At 34.9% G+C, this 16,881-nt stretch overlaps 1 protein-coding gene across 1 annotated transcript; it reads right to left on the minus strand.

Moving 5' to 3' along the window:
* Positions 1-11,686: 11,686 nt before the first annotated feature.
* On the minus strand, positions 11,687-16,282 carry LOC112025107 (protein MULTIPOLAR SPINDLE 1). The gene is given in 11 exon segments (XM_065775820.1): positions 11,687-12,141; positions 12,417-12,487; positions 13,074-13,266; positions 13,465-13,578; positions 15,118-15,172; positions 15,275-15,354; positions 15,576-15,635; positions 15,726-15,878; positions 15,967-16,024; positions 16,117-16,220; positions 16,223-16,282. Coding segments are annotated over 11 exon segments (1,131 nt in total). The 5' UTR covers positions 16,281-16,282; the 3' UTR covers positions 11,687-11,956.
* Between the last annotated feature and the right edge of the window lie 599 nt (positions 16,283-16,881).

Raw genomic sequence — 16,881 nt, forward strand, 5'->3', positions numbered from 1 at the left:
TCATGGTTAAACCGCTGCAAAGATAGTGGATTCCAGTTAGCTCAACTGGTAAAATCTCTTATGGTTGTATAAGAGATTTGGGGTTCAATTCTCGCATATACCAAAAACTTATTAATGTCTTGGTTTAATGATAAAGAGCTATTATTAAAAGTGAACACCATAAGTTGAAACTCTCTAAAAAAAAGTATTTAAAAAAAAGAGTGGGTTCCAGTTAGCTCAGGTAAAGTCTTTGATAGTTGAATAAGAGATCTGGGAGTTCAATCCCCGCCTATACGAAAAACCGATTGATATTTTGGTCTAATGATAAAAAAATGTTATTAGGAGCAGACGTCATAAGTTAAAACTCTCTCTCAAAAAAAAAAAAAAGATGCAAATAATCATGGTTCTCAATTCTCATAACTGATGGCACCATCAATTATTGGCAAATCTATACTGTTGGTGAATCTACACCAAAAATAAATTGGTGTTTTAGTTTGATGATAAAAAAACTATCATCAGGAGCAGACGCTATAAGTTAAAACTCTCTCTCAAAAAAAAAAAAGATGCAAATAATCATTGGTACTCAATTCTCATAACTTATGGCGCCATCAATTATTGGCGAATCTACACTATTGTTCCCTTAAGTTTACCTTATGAGTGCAATTGGTCTCTTAAATTTTAAAAATGAGTGGTATTAGTCTTTCTGTTTAATATCATTCATGGTGTTGCTTATGTAGCTAAAGAAATAATAACCTGATATATTTTTTAATGATATAGCATTTTTTTAATGAAAAATTACAAGAAGTATTTTGCATGTTAAAAGCAAACTGACCCGGTTTCAAATCAAATCTAAAATTACCCTGAAACTCACTATCTGAATCTGAAATGCACTAGAGAGAGACGGGGAGAGAGTGATTGAAAGGACCCTAGCTGTAGATGCTGCGATGCCGCCTTCCTCTGCAAGCAACGGTGGCCTCCTCCCTCCAAGAAACGTGTCCTTTTCAGCCATTAGTGTGTCATTGAGCTTGCACAGCCGCTGATACCTTGCTGCTTCTCCTCCTCTCTTCAGAAAGCCATAGACAAGTCACAATACTTTAGAAAGTTTATAATCACCACTTATATCCACGTCGATTAAATTCCTCAAATTTTCCCAATTTGAACAAATAAATGTTATTGGGTGATCTATACATAGGAGTGTTTCTATTTTTCAATAATTTTGAATGGATATTTGTAACTGAATTCATAAGATTATATTTGGTTTTTTTTTTTTGTAAATGCGTTTACTTTCTGGAAATATGTGCGCTAACTAAATTCATATATTTTTAATTTTTCTTTAGTTTAAATATGCTTGGCCCAGCATGAAACATTACAAGAATTATTCAGGAGAGGAAAGAATCTTAGAGATAAAGGCATTAATTCTCCTCATTTGTGATATACTTCTATACACATTTAAAACATGTGGACAGAATTTTGCCGCAATTTCACTGTTAAATATTACCTCTGATACCATGTTAAAAAGAGAATATTATTATTAGCAACATGATGTGTTATACCATTTGTATATGCTAGAGTGGATATGGAAGAGGAGAAGCATAGAATAGGAACATCAAGAACACGAGGATTACGTGGTTCAGCCTTGACAGCCTACATCCAAGAAGAATCCTTAAGGCTCATCTTTATTGTATAAGAGTGTAGTACAAAACCTGTGTTACAATGAACCCTAACATGAGTATATAGGCGACTAAACCCTAGACTACTAGTACAAGCAGGAATGGGCTTGGGCTTATTACATTGGGCTAATATGTCTAATATATATCTCAAACACCCTCCCTCAAACTCAAGGCGGAAGCTCGATGAAGGTTTGAGGTTGGATAAGCATAAGAAGATCACTTGAAAAATGCCTTTGAAGAAACCACAATGAAGAATGTGCCAATTCACCAATTTTGGAATTTCAAATGAAGAAACGGAGTCCAAAATTGGAATCTATGCGAAAAACTGAGCAAGACAAACCCTTTTGGAAATTTTAACTTTTGGTCAAAGGTCAACGCAAAAGTCAAAGTCAACTGGTCCAAGGTCAAAGTCAACGGATACTGGTTCGGGTCGGTTCCGGGTTTCCGGGTCAGGTCACGGATCGGGTAGCAGATCCGCTGACGTCATCCTATGACGTGTCGATGACGTGGACTATGGCTGATGTGGACATGCTGCGTGACTGCTGACGTGGAGTGATGACGTAAGANTTTTTTCAATAATTTTGAATGGATATTTGTAACTGAATTCATAAGATTATATTTGGTTTTTTTTTTTTGTAAATGCGTTTACTTTCTGGAAATATGTGCGCTAACTAAATTCATATATTTTTAATTTTTCTTTAGTTTAAATATGCTTGGCCCAGCATGAAACATTACAAGAATTATTCAGGAGAGGAAAGAATCTTAGAGATAAAGGCATTAATTCTCCTCATTTGTGATATACTTCTATACACATTTAAAACATGTGGACAGAATTTTGCCGCAATTTCACTGTTAAATATTACCTCTGATACCATGTTAAAAAGAGAATATTATTATTAGCAACATGATGTGTTATACCATATTGTATATGCTAGAGTGGATATGGAAGAGGAGAAGCATAGAATAGGAACATCAAGACACGAGGATTACGTGGTTCAGCCTTGACAGCCTACATCCATAGAAGAATCTCTTAAGGACTGCATCTTTATTGTATAAGAGTGTAGTACAAAACCTGTGTTACAATGAACCCTAACATGAGTATATAGGCGACTAAACCCTAGACTACTAGTACAAGCAGGAATGGGCTTGGGCTTATTACATTGGGCTAATATGTCTAATATATATCTCAAACACCCTCCCTCAAACTCAAGGCGGAAGCTCGATGAAGTTTGAGGTTGGATAAGCATAAGAAGATCACTTGAAAAATGCCTTTGAAGAAACCACAATGAAGAATGTGCCAATTCACCAATTTTGGAATTTCAAATGAAGAAACGGAGTCCAAAATTGGAATCTATGCGAAAAACTGAGCAAGACAAACCTTTTGGAAATTTTAACTTTTGGTCAAAGGTCAACGCAAAAGTCAAAGTCAACTGGTCCAAGGTCAAAGTCAACGGATACTGGTTCGGGTCGGTTCCGGTTTCCGGGTCGGTCACGGATCGGGTAGCAGATCCGCTGACGTCATCCTATGACGTGTCGATGACGTGGACTATGGCTGATGTGGACTGCTGCGTGGCTGCTGACGTGGAGTGATGACTAAGATGACATCAGCATCAGTTTTCCGTGCCTGGCAAGAGTGTGCATGTTCACCGGCCGTGGAGGAGAAGCTCGAAATCCTAGAGGCGCGAGGGTCAGATGGCGGCTAAATTTCAGGTTCTGTAGATCTGTCACGAGAGGCAATGGGGCGGCGCGTGTACCAAGAAGACGATCTGGAAATCAGGAATCTGAGGCGCGCGTGGGAGATTTACCGAAAACAACTGCGGCCGTGGAGGCCTGGCAAGGCTTGGGTGACCGGATTTCTGGGTTTTGGTCCCGAGGTTTGGAGCACGTCTGTGGTGTTGGTTTCAATAGGCAAAGCATGGATTTGCGCAAATCTAATAAGTTAAGCCACGCTTACTTGGTTGTTGGATTTTGACACAGCACAGAGCCATGATGGCTGCAGATGCTGTGGAGTCTGGATCCAGCAGACAAACATGTGTGACTTCAGATGGTGGTATCACGTGAGAATCTTCTTTCTGTGTAGAGATGTTTGTTTAATGCCAAGAACGGAGTTTGGCTCTGATACCATGTTAAATATTAGCTCTGATACCATGTTAAACAGAAATATTATTATTAGCAATGTGATGTGTTATACCATGTTGTATATGCTAAGTGGATGTAAAAAGGAGAAGATAGAATAGGAAATCAAGAACACAAGAATTACGTGGTTCAGCCTTGATGCCTACATCCACGGAGGAATCCCTTAAGGGCTACATCTTTATTGTATAAGAGTGTAGTACAAAACCTGTGTTACAATGAACCCTAACATGAGTATATAGGCGACTAAACCCTAGACTACTAGTACAAGCAGGAATGGGGTTGGGCTTATTACATTGGGCTAATATGTCTAATATATATCTCTAACATTCACAATGTTTGGAATTATGTGTAAATCAAGTCCTAGCCTTTGGGGTATCTCCTTTTCATAACTAAGATTAGGGTTGTCCATCTCACCCGCCACCCCCCAACTCGCCCATACCCGACCCACTACAACCTGATCCGACTGCTCTGGTGGTCGAATGTAGGTCCCGAGCTCCAAAACCTGACGCCGGCGGTTCGGTTTCCAGTCCCCTCCTTCAAAACCCGTTCAACCCGAAAAGAGAACGACCCACTGCGATTTCAAACTTTCTCACGAGTTTTCTAGCACGATTTGGCAGATTTCAGCAACCAAAACACTAGATCTGGCAATTCTTGGCACAATTTGGGGGAAAAAGCATCAAATTTGGTGAAATCTCTACCAAATCCGACTAGATCGCACCAGATCTTGGACAGATTAGGAGAGATCTCACCGATTTTCTCCCTTTTTCGGTGGTTTTCGACGGGTTTCAGCTTCACTCGAAGCCGATGCTCACCTGACGGGAAACCGACCCGTAAAACCCGACCCTAATACAGGCAGTTGCGGGTTAGGCACCTGCCTACCTGATTTTCGGTGGGTCGATTGTGGGTTGGGCACAAACATGACTCGCCCGACTTGTGAACAGCCCTAACTAAGATGCTCATTAGTAATAGTATCTTGGCATTCACGTAAAAAATAATAATAATAATAATAAAAAGTATCTTGGCATGATGTAAAAGAAAGTAATCACCAAGAACCAAGAAAGAACTCCATATATTTATTTCAAAATCAATCATATTTATCTAAAAAGAATAAGCAACTAGCAACTAGTATCACTCTATCACTCAATTACTACTCCGGATAATATGTTATACAACCACCGCCATTTATGAATTCATGGAGACAAAAAGAATCACTTTTTTAAGTGCGTTTGGTTGGGTAGGAATGAAGAAAAATAAATTGTGGAGCTCGGGTGTTTTTTTTGGGGACCCATCAAGAAGTTTTCTTTCCAAAATGAAGAGAAAACTGAAAAGAAAAATTAGACATCATTTTTAGACAAAAATTGCCATGTGCAATTGCACTTGGGCGTCGTCCACGTTCATTTTCTTCACAACTTTTTTTTCTTTTTTCTTTTTTATCTCTTGGACATTGCCTTGCCTTCCCTCTTCTTCTTCTTCTTCTTTTTGATTTATTGCTTTTTTTTGGGGGGGCAAGGCTGTCCAATCCTTTTTTTTTTTTTTTTTATTTTTTTTTTAGATGTGATTTTTTTTATGGACGTGATTTTTATTTTTTAATAAATTTAAGTGATTGATTTTTTTGGTTGTTTATCACTTTTTTGGTTCTAATTGGGCGTTATTTTTTTTAATAAAGGTATATGCGTAAATTTATACAAGCTCACTTTCTTCATCTCTCCATTTTTTCACTCCCAACCAAACAAAAAGGAGAGAAATTAAAATCTCTTCTATCCTCCTACTTTTCCATGATTCCATCCTCTCACAATTTTCTATCCTCCCACTTTTCCACCATTCCAACCAAACGAACCCTTAGTGAACACAAAATTTTGATCCACTTTAATCCTATTCGGGTCATTCAATCCACTTTGGTCTAATTCAGTCCCTTTTGTCCACTTTGGTTCGATTCAGTCCATTCTGTCCACTTTCATTCTATTCAATCCACATTACTCCTATTCGGTCCACTTCGGTCTAGTATGTCCACCTCAGTCCAAATTGGTCCCATTCGGTCCATTTGGTCTTATTCAGTCCATTCATTCTTATTTGGTCCTATTTAGTCCATTCTATCCTCTAAAGTTCTATTTGACCCATTCCGTCTTATTTAGTCCACATCGGTCTAATACAATCAATTCCTCCATATTTGCCCTATTCGGTCCACATTGGTCCTATATTTTCCACTGCCTAATTCGGTCAACTCAGTCCACATTGACTCTATTCGGTCCACATTGGTCCTATTCGGTCTACACTGTCTACTTTGATCCACTTTAGTCCTATTCGGGCCATTTGGTCCACTTTGGTCCTATTCGGTCCATTTTGTGCACTTTGGTTCTATTCGGTCCATTCTGTCCACTTCGGTCCTATTTAGTCCATATTACTCCTATTCAGTCCACTTCTTTCCAATATGTCTACCTTGGTCTTATTTGGTCTAATTTGGTTCCATTCAGTCCATTCTGTCTACTTTGGTCTTATTCGGTCCATTTGATCCTATTTAGTCTATTCTGTCCACTAAAGTTCTATTTGGTCCAATTCGGCCCATTTGGTCTTATTCAGTCTACTTCGGTCTAATTCGGTCTATTCAGTCCACATTGGTCCTATTTTGTCCACATCGGTCTACTTTGATCCACTTAGTCCACATTGGCTCTATTCAGTCCACATTGATCCTATTCAATCCATTCTGTCCACTTTGATCCACTTCAATCCAATTCGGGCCATTCAATTCACTTTGGTTTGATCAGTCCATTTTGTCTACTTTGGTTCACTTCAGTCCTATTCAGTCCAGTATGTCCACATTGGTCCTATTCGGTCCAATTTGGTCCCATTCGGTCCATTCTATCCATTTTGGTTCTATTCATTCTAATTCGGTCTTATCTGCTCCACCTTGTTCCTATTGTTGATGTAACACAAATTATATTTACTATCACATTAAATTACTTTTATTTTTTTAATAAAATTAGTAGTTCTATAACTTTTTTTTTTTTGCAATGACTTTTGGGCCCTCAAATTTCGCCACTTGGCCCATTACATTGCAATGATACCTTGCATGGGCCTGAAGGTTGGAATAGCCCTCCAATAAATGATAGACAAACAAAATTATAAATTTATAATAATTCATGAATTCGACACTTTTTGCAACCTATAAATATCGTGGTACTCACCCTAGTCCCCATGGTTTATCAAATCTTAAACTACAGAATTCATGGTAGCTAGAATTGTTAATTTGTTGTAAACTTTCTTTTAGTGCCTTTGTAGAACTGCATATTATCCAACAATTTGTTGTAACAATAAACACTAATTTGGTGTTTGATTGGGTTGGATCACTGGATGTTAGTGCCTCATCTTATCATTTTCTTTGACATATTGAACCAAAGATGCATATCTAACGTCAGTTTGAATAGGGTTATTTGTTAAATTGGGTTTGAATTTAGGTCCAATGTTTCAATGTATAGGATTCAATTCAAATAAGAACAATTTTTATTTATTGAATTTAAATAAAATATTATATGTCTAATTTTAAAAAAAAATGAGACAAAATATAAATAATTTAATGATATGGAGGATGTTGCTAAATTTAAATGTTGAATGAAATAGGATGAGAAGAAAAAATAGTAAAAATGAAATGTATAGCGATAAACACAAAAGTATTTTAGTTATGCTATGTAATAAAATAACATTATTTTATATACTATTTTTATAATACAATAGGATAACATTTAACAATCAATGAGAATAAAAAAGATAACAACATAAAACACAAAACTAAATCGTATCAACTCAAAGGAGAATTCTAAAAAATACAAAAATTCATCAACCTAAAGTAGAGATGCAAGAAAAAAAAAAGAATATATATATATAAAAGTAGAGATGCAAGAAAAAAAAAGAATATATATATATATATATATAAAGAGAGAGAGAGAGAGAGAGAACCTTTTGTGCATGAAAAAATAGAAAAGTATACATGGAATGAGAGAGGGATGACAAATTTATAGTATGAGGATAAGAATAAGAAGAGTAAAAAATAAAGGGAGATAAAGGGATAGAAAAATAATGATATTAAGTTAAAGAGTAGTGGGAATATGAACAGTTAAAATGGAATAAGAAAGGTTAAAGAAAGTTAAAGTAGAGAGTAGTGAGGATGTGAAAAGTTCAAATAGAATTGAAAATTTAATAATAAATAAGAATAGTTAAAAATAAGATAAATATGATATTTTGATTGTAAAATAATAGAGTTTTTAATTCACTTTAAATGATAAAAAAATCATATAAAAAATTTAAAAAAAAATGATAATGACATGGCTACTGATATGGCTTAATTGGAGCATAGCAACCAAGGTTTTGAAACCCAGACCGGACCATACGGTCCGACCGGAAAAACCTCGAACTGCTCATCTTTGCAATTCTTTTAGCCTCAAGAACCCCTCTATAGGAAAAAAGCAGATACCCGTGCGAACCACAGTCGGACCTTACAGTTCTGAGAACCGTGATCAGACTGCTTCTCACAGTTCCCTACTTCCCTTTGAATATGAACCCTAATAAAAAAAATATATAAAATAAAAAATAAAAAATAAAACGCGCACACACAGAGAAAAACAAGCTTTAAATTCTGCTCCCTTCAGAGTAGGAGTTGATGGTGAAGAGGGCCGATTGTTGGAGCGAACGGTCTTTGTAGAGGAGATCGAAGTAACGAGGGATTCCGATGAAGGAGGAAGGACGGCTGCTGCTGAAGCTTGCGTCTGAGTCTCGTGATTGGTTGAATTAACCGAAAATCAGCGATCACAATCAGACTTGTAACCATCATTTTTGGCTTGTTACCACTTTTTTTGGCTTGTTACCATCATCGGCGATCGCGATTGGAAATCGCTTGTTGCTCTCAGTCTCTGTTGAATACCAACCTCATCGGCGATTGCTACTACTACTGCTGAAACTGCCATTTTTTCCCCCTTAAAAATGGTGGTCCAAAAGAACTAGATCTGAAGTCACAGCTTACTATGGACTTCGTTCTTCACAGCTCAGCTCCACAGTGGACTAGATGACATCTTCACTTTGTGATTTTGGTCTAAGAGGAAAGAGGAATAAGAGATTTCATGGAGAGAGAGAGAGAGAGAGAGAGAGAGAGACTGGGTTCTGCAAAATAGTTTTTGGGCAAGAGAGAAGCTTTTTTTTTGTTTTTCAAAGGCAATGTTGAAACTGTTGATACTTCATTTTTCAAAGCCACAGTCAGATCAGATGCTCAAATGCCTAATAGCTAGCCACCTTGAAATTTTAAACCTTAAGATTTGGAATTATCATTTATAACCCCTTTAAAATTGTACCGTTCCTAATCTGTTCAATGGTTGATAAATAGTTAAAATATTTTAATGGTATAAATCATGGCTTTTAAAGATATTGTTATGTTGACTAATGCACAAATTTATTAAAATATTATAAATGATAAGAAAATATTTATTTAAAATCCATATTAAACTATGAAAAATATATTTTATTTTTAGTAGTCTCTAAATACTTGAATTTCTTTAAATGTTTAGTCAAGATTATTAATTTTTATGCATTAATTTTTATTTATTTCATATTAATTAATTATTACGTCATCACGGTTTGACTCCGATTCGATCTCGATTCTTTCTCAAAAACCTTGAACCCCTCCCTTTTACGGTTCAATGAATGGTCCGGATCTGAAAACCTTGATAGCAACAATAAATGCTACGCTTCAACTTTTAGATATATATATATATATATATATTGGCATTCACATAATTAAAATAAAATAATTAAAAAATAAAAAAAAATAGAAGTATCTTGGCATGATGTAAAAGAATGTAATCACCAAGAACCAAGAAAGGACTCCATAAATTTATTTCAAAATCAATCATATTTATCTAAAAAGAATAATCAACTTGCAACTAGCATCACTCTATCACTCTATAAAGTTATGTGAATAAAGGCTCACACCTTGAGCAAAAATAAAAAAATGAAACAAGGAACGCTTTGATGCAATCAAATTTAAAAAAATAAAAAAAATAAATAAAAACAATATCATGAATTTAAGAGCTTTGAAATTTTTGAAGACGAAATAAAATACACCATTGCGTTGTACTACATCATAAAGAAACTAAGGAAAAGAGAGATGCAAAGAAAAGAAGCCACAGGGAAGGAAGATATTCGATTTGGAGTTACTGAAGATGCTCTGCCACGAGCACGTCTTCCAAGTCCCCCCTTCTTTTTAATGTAAACATAAATTCCAAGCCTCCGATTGTATATCGAATTATCTTACACTGCCAATTGTTTCTCCTGCTGTTGCAGATGTTCATGTTGGCCAACAAGAACTCTACTCAGCGGATTCAAAACGCTCTCACGAGCTGAACCAGGAAGAGAATGAGACATTAATAAGAGGAGAGCTATGACTGAAATAAGACAATATCCATCTCATCTCAGCCATGTCTGCAAAGCAATTAAGCTTTCTAGATTTGGTGGACAGGGGAGGGGATACATAATCGTTCCAACTCCAATGAGGACATGGCCTTAATGCGATGAAAACAAGATACTAGAAGGTGGGGTTGGCAGCGGTTGTGGTTGACATGACCCCCCACCACACTTAGAGATAAGTGTGAAAGATCCATATTTTTTCTAAACCGATATGTTCAAAAGTGAAATCTCTCTTTCTCCACTCTTAAAAATAAATAAATAAATTTTATACTCCGTTATTATAACTATTGAGTTATAAAGGAAAAAAGCGTGTAAAGAGATTTGAATTCACTTTTTTCTTGAGAAAAACCAAACACTGCCCTTTTAGGTACAATTTTTTTTTTAATTAATTTGATACAGCAAATGAGAAATGGAAGATTTGAATAGTGATTCTCCTAAAAGAGGTTAATACTATTAAGTTACAAGATTCTTAATTATTTTGAGAAAAACTTGAACTCACTCTTAAATGTCCATTTGATAACAACTTTTTAAAATTTTTATTGATAGAAGTGGGTCAAAATATACTTATACTTTTCAAAATTAAAGTTTTAAAATATTGTACATAAACAAAATACGCCAAAAACCAAACATAAAAACTCAACTATTAGAAACTAAGTGACATTTGGCAAGATATATATAACCCCTTTGGCAAGAAAATACTTTGTAGATACAAAACGGATTTTTTTAATTTTTATTTTGGTAGTAAAGGATAAGTTTGGTTAAGATAAGAGAGAAACCCAAAGTGTGAAGGGTATTAAACCCTTGAATGTCCCACAAAAGTTTTTAACATTGTATTCGAATATTACCAAAATATATATAAGTGTTTCCATAAGTTGAAGGCGGATTATTCTCACCATTATGCAATGCAAATTTCCCACATTGAACATTTACGCCAAATATGCGAATATTTCACCCTTCAACTATTATGTGCAATTAAACAATACCGGTACTTAAAAATAATAAAAATAAAAATCCATTGATGAGATTACCCAAAGTGCGCCGTGAGAGGGAAAAAAAGTTGTTTGGCTATGGACACAATTTCTTCAACTCGTCAACCGTCTTATATTTCAAAAATTAGCATTTTTTTTTTTTTTTTTTTTGTGTTCCCAACAAAAACATCCAAGTTTCAAATCTCCTACTCCAAGTTTTGAATTACCAAAATATTTTTTTTTTTTTTTGATAGGTTATAAAACCTATCAAAAAAAAAAAGACCAACATGCCCATTTTGGCAAGAAAAGACAATAGATTGAGAAAATTACAACTCTACTGCAGAGAAAATGACAAAAGTCAAGCCGCCGGGTAAGAATTCAACAAGAAATGATTTTAAATTAGCTCGTGCTTGCAAATAAATAATACACCTTTGCCGGGCAACATCTCCATTTCTGAGATGGGACCTGTACCCCTCATGTGCACAATTTTAAAAATGTCCTCTATGCATATCTAGCTTAAAAAGACATGCGAATGCGAATCTTGTTAGTAAACAAGTAGATAATCAGTTTCCTTATTCATAGTAAGGACGACACATATGCGTTCATGCATGCATTCATGCATTCATGAGAGAGAGAGAGAGAGAGAGAGATCTCCTTTAGTTTTATCTCGTCATATTAGCCAATTCAACACTTATATTTAAAAAAAAAATGTAGGATAGGAATGGGCTTACATTTTTTTTAAGTAATATGCTGTAGTCATTGGAACAGATTATCAAGAATTTCTGGTTTGAGCTTCTGGAGTGATGAAGACTGGCTCACTTGTTTAGACAATTCACCAGTGACTCGATCAATGTAAAGCACATAAAGCCCATTTCTGCTTTCCAAAAGTTCTAATGCTTTCCGTGCGTGGAGAACCGATGCCACCCACTCCTCAAACAGCACTGCAATATCAATGTGTTACATTATTTAGCAGTTGTGTAGGCTTCCAAGATTGCTTTATTTAAAGTACGGAGAAAATCAAGGACTCAGTTTCTTAAGTTGCAAGATGTCAATGAAGTATTAGTATTACTGTAATAACTTTTTATTTTATTATTGAAATAAGGTACCATGTTATTTAGACTTATATGTCAAGCCTGGAAAATCTAATAAGTCTTGAAATGGAATCTAGAAGTTGTAGAATAGATGCACCAAGTTCATAAACTTAAGCAATACATACTCTGATCAAAACCCTCATCCCTTGACCACATTAATAAGTAGTCCGATATCAGAAACTCAATAATCTGGATCCTGTCATCCGCAAATTAGACAAAGCCAAAAATTATCAAATTGTGTGAGCATATTTAAAACCCTTACCACCAAAGAAAAAAAAAGTGTAATATAAACTAAATTTGTGTTGTGCTGACAAATCATTTCCCCCTGGATTGGGTATGTATTGTGCTTTTTAGCAAAGGAGAGCAAGTCTTTTAGTTAAAAGGCCATTTGGCAATAAGAGGGCTTTCCAAGCTTTGGAAAGAAGTAGTTGACCAGAAGGAAAACCTACTCTATTTCTTATGCATTTCAAAGTTATGAGAGCAAGGAGTAACCCTTTAGGAAGTCTAAACAAAGGGATAGAAGACCAATTTGATATTAGGAACTGAGCCATCTCCATCTGAAGCATTTAGGCTATGTAAAAGTGGCGACATTTCCAATCAAAAAGTGGTATAACAGATGCTCAAAACATGACTATTCAATTGAGAAATAACTATCTAATGAAAAATACTATCACTAAGATAAAATCAATGAGCTTGAGTCTCCAATAGATAATATTTCAAAAACGATCAGGAAGATTCATCATAACAGACTAACAGTAAACGAGTTTTTGCAGAATACTTACAGTGTAAACATACATTCATGCATGTTGGTAAAAGCATCATCAAATGGATCTAAGAAAAGCAAACTTTCAGCTTGTACAGAAATTCTTTGAGAAACTGAAAGTATTGTACGTTGTCCAATGTAGGCTTCACTTCCAAGTTTACGGATCAGGTGTTGAACATAGAATTGGGCATCAGAGTCGGTGTGTAGAGACTCTGTAACAGAATATCGAAACCAATTTTTTTTTCTTAACTATAATTATAATAATTAAGAGAAAGCAACAGATAACATATTAGCAATATCATCGAGGAAAAGAATAGAGAACATGTAACAATGTCATATTTCTAAACGTTCTAAGAATTATAGAATTAACAAACCATTAAGCCAAAGACCAAACACAAATGACTATTTACCATCTAATTTCAAGCGGGAACACATCCTTCTAACCAAACGCATTATTAAGCTGCTCACAATTCCTTCAATGAGTTCCATGTTCTTTCCAGTAGATAATAGATTCTTCAATGAAGCTATAAGAAGCAGATAGAAAATATGATTTAGAGAGTAAGAATGAAGAACATATTGCAACATTATATAAGTGAAGAGAAACTCATATTAAACAGATAATAAGAAACTTATCAGTAAGTCATTACAATTTGAGCTTTAACGGGAAGCAGTGAACCTGACCATAGTTGACCTTACTTCCCCACAGCCCAGTAGACAATGAAAAGAGGAAAATAACTGTATGCTGTTGCAGTTTTTGCAATTCCTACAATGATTGTTGTGGTTTCTCATTTAAGTTAGCCAGATATTACCTTCTTAAGTCCCTTGAAAAAGTATGACTAATTTATTACGTCATTTCCATTCAACTACAGGTCAAATTTTCTATTAAAATATAGGACATCACATCACATCACTTCTCACAGTTTCGACAGATGCTCTCTGTGTCCCTAGTCCCTAGTCCTTACCCTTTCGGGCCACTTGTGATCCATTTCTTTTTCCAGCCACTTCTTTCAATGTATCAATGAATCCAAGCATGACATTAGGAGACTCAGAACATTCTAATTAAGGATGTTAAAGAGAGTCAAAAGCAATTTAGTATTGTGCATTTATTTCTTTGGAAATGTAAGACCTATTACACCAGATAACAAAAAATTATTTCATCGCTCCGTTAATCCAGGCAATGTTCTCTATTTAATCAGCAGTCTTTCAACAACTCTTCAAGCATTGTTCAACCAATCAACATTCAACATACTAAGATGGCAAGACAAATAATTAAAAGATGTTAACTTTAATGTTTTGACAGATGCTCTCAAGCAACGGATGTTCTGGTAGGATTAATGTAACGTAGTTAAAGTCACTCGTTACTAACAAGCCAAAAAAGATAAAAGTACCATCAGCCTGCAATTGCAAATCCCTCCCTTAGTAATCTATCCATAATAGTCCTTACACCGTAATATGCCAACAATAAAGTACGTAAAACATTCTGGACAACTGATAAAGGTTGTACCCAATGCACAACCGATACTAGTTTATATTGTTCTACTGAAAATTTCTTTATTTTAATAACAAAATTAATTCCCATAACTTACTTCTTTACTCTATCGAGCTCGACCCATATTCACCTACATTAATAATGTAGCTCACATCTGTGGCACCAAGCAACCGTATGATCAATTTTAATAACCTTTTTTTTCATATGTGCAAAGATGTTGAACGTAGCCTATAGTAATTTCTAAAGCTATCCTTGGCATCATCTATGCTATCTACAGCCATCACTCAATTAATTCTTTCTTCTTTCAAAGACTAATCTTTCATCATGCCAAACACAGCATATACATCTCCATTGACCAAGGACAGTAAGGCAAGAACAACCATAATTAAATGATGATCACAAGAGGCTCCAATCTGGGTGCCACTTAAACCGTATGGACACAATAAAATTATCACAAATTACAGCAGAGTTACTTTTAAAAGCTGAAGTTCATATTTTCATGGATAATGAATTACAATAAACTAAAGAAGCACAGATTTCTTGAAACAACGATTAATAGAATGACAACCAATACCTAAAATAAAGTCCACAGCTTGATGTGCCCAGTTAGTAAAACTAGACTTCTCCACCTGCAAAATACAATTAAAAACAAAAAAAAAATGAATTAATTAATTAATTACATTCACTTATTAAAAGAATGCACTTAGAAAGATTGAGTGAAATAATCTAACATTAGAAACGGTATCGCAAAGCTCCACAAGAAAATCAACCGAGGCCCTGAGCTGCTCAATTTCATCGTCAGCGTTCAAATCTGCAGTTGTAACCAGAAAAATACATTCAAAAACTGAATTAAAAGATGGAATACAATGTGCTTGTGAATTTTTACTCCTAAAAGTTCAAATAAAATAACAATTGACCAAAGGTTACAAAATTCATATACACTCGCATTTCTAACAGTGAATATATATCAAATCACTATCAATTCGAAAATGCGTATAAACAATTTGAATTCGCCGAAAACACAAAGCGAACCTGAAAATTGGCGTCGCTGAATTGATCCATTTGTTCGTCTTCTCCTTTCCTTGAAGCGAACTACACAAACAAATTTTCAAACATTAATCGAACACGGATTGAGAATAATACAATCACTATGATGATAATGATGATGATGATGAGAAAAACCTTGTCTGAAAAATCTCCGGCGAAGAACGTCGTTGAATCTGCGATCAGAGCCATCTTCGACTTCGAGTTGCTTAGGGCTCAATTTCCCCAAATTATCAAAGAAATAGCACTTGCACGATGCACTTTGCGGGAACAGATCGCACTGCGATGCATCTGAAACTAACAAAACATTAACATCAAAAAAAAAAAAAAAAAAAAACTAAAAACTAAATTTCAGAGAGAGAGATATGAATGTTTGAACCTTCAGCTTCCTTGAGATCTTCTCTGAGTCTGAGAATCTCTTGCTTTCGCTCCTTGGCCTAAAACTTCATCGAAAAAAAAAAAACTCGATCACACAAAAAGGATTAGAAATTTTTGTAGAAAGAGAGAGGTGAGAAAGTAAGAGCGGGACCTTTCGCTTCCATCGGAAGCGTCGGAGTCGAGAGATTTGACGGCGGAGGAGGCTGGTTTGATGGAGCTTGGATCGGAGAAGAGAGAGAGCTAAGGCAAACTTAGCGACTCGTCTTTTGGATCTGTGTTCGTCTTCGATGCTTGTGCTTCTTCGCTCCCTGACATTTCTCTATGAAAAAAGCGCGGGAGACTTTGAAAAGTAATAAATAATATTAGAAAATAGAGTAGGGGTTAAATACAAATTATTATTTTTTTTTTATATAGTTAATTGGAACCATAAATAAAAAATGCAATTTTTTAATAAGTAAATACAAATGAAAAAAAAAAAAAAAAAACCAAGCCTCAAAGTCGTGACCCCATGCAAACATGACTCCAAAATCTTTTTTTATTGCGCGCATCTTAACAAGGTTGAAATATGGTATTGAGGAAGTATTTGTGTGGATGATCTCTCATTAATTTGTAAAATGTTGATTTGACATTCTAGTATGGAGATAAAGAAATGAATATACACAAAATCTTATGAATTTAATCTCTTTCTTATAAATAGATAAGTTTAAATAAATGATTAATAGATAATAAGTAAATATTAGTATTAATAAAACATTCTTTATTTTTCATTAGGAAAATAGTTTTTTCATTTAGTAAAATTAGAGATGTAGACAAAATATACATATAAATTTTTATAAGAAAAAATAATTTTATATTTCGTGGTTAGGAATTAAAGATTCTAAAATCATTTATCATCTATGAAAAAAATATGTTCTTC

Source organism: Quercus suber, unplaced genomic scaffold, assembly GCF_002906115.3.
Source record: "Quercus suber isolate HL8 unplaced genomic scaffold, Cork oak 2.0 scaffold_120, whole genome shotgun sequence".
Classification (NCBI taxonomy): Eukaryota; Viridiplantae; Streptophyta; class Magnoliopsida; order Fagales; family Fagaceae; genus Quercus; species Quercus suber.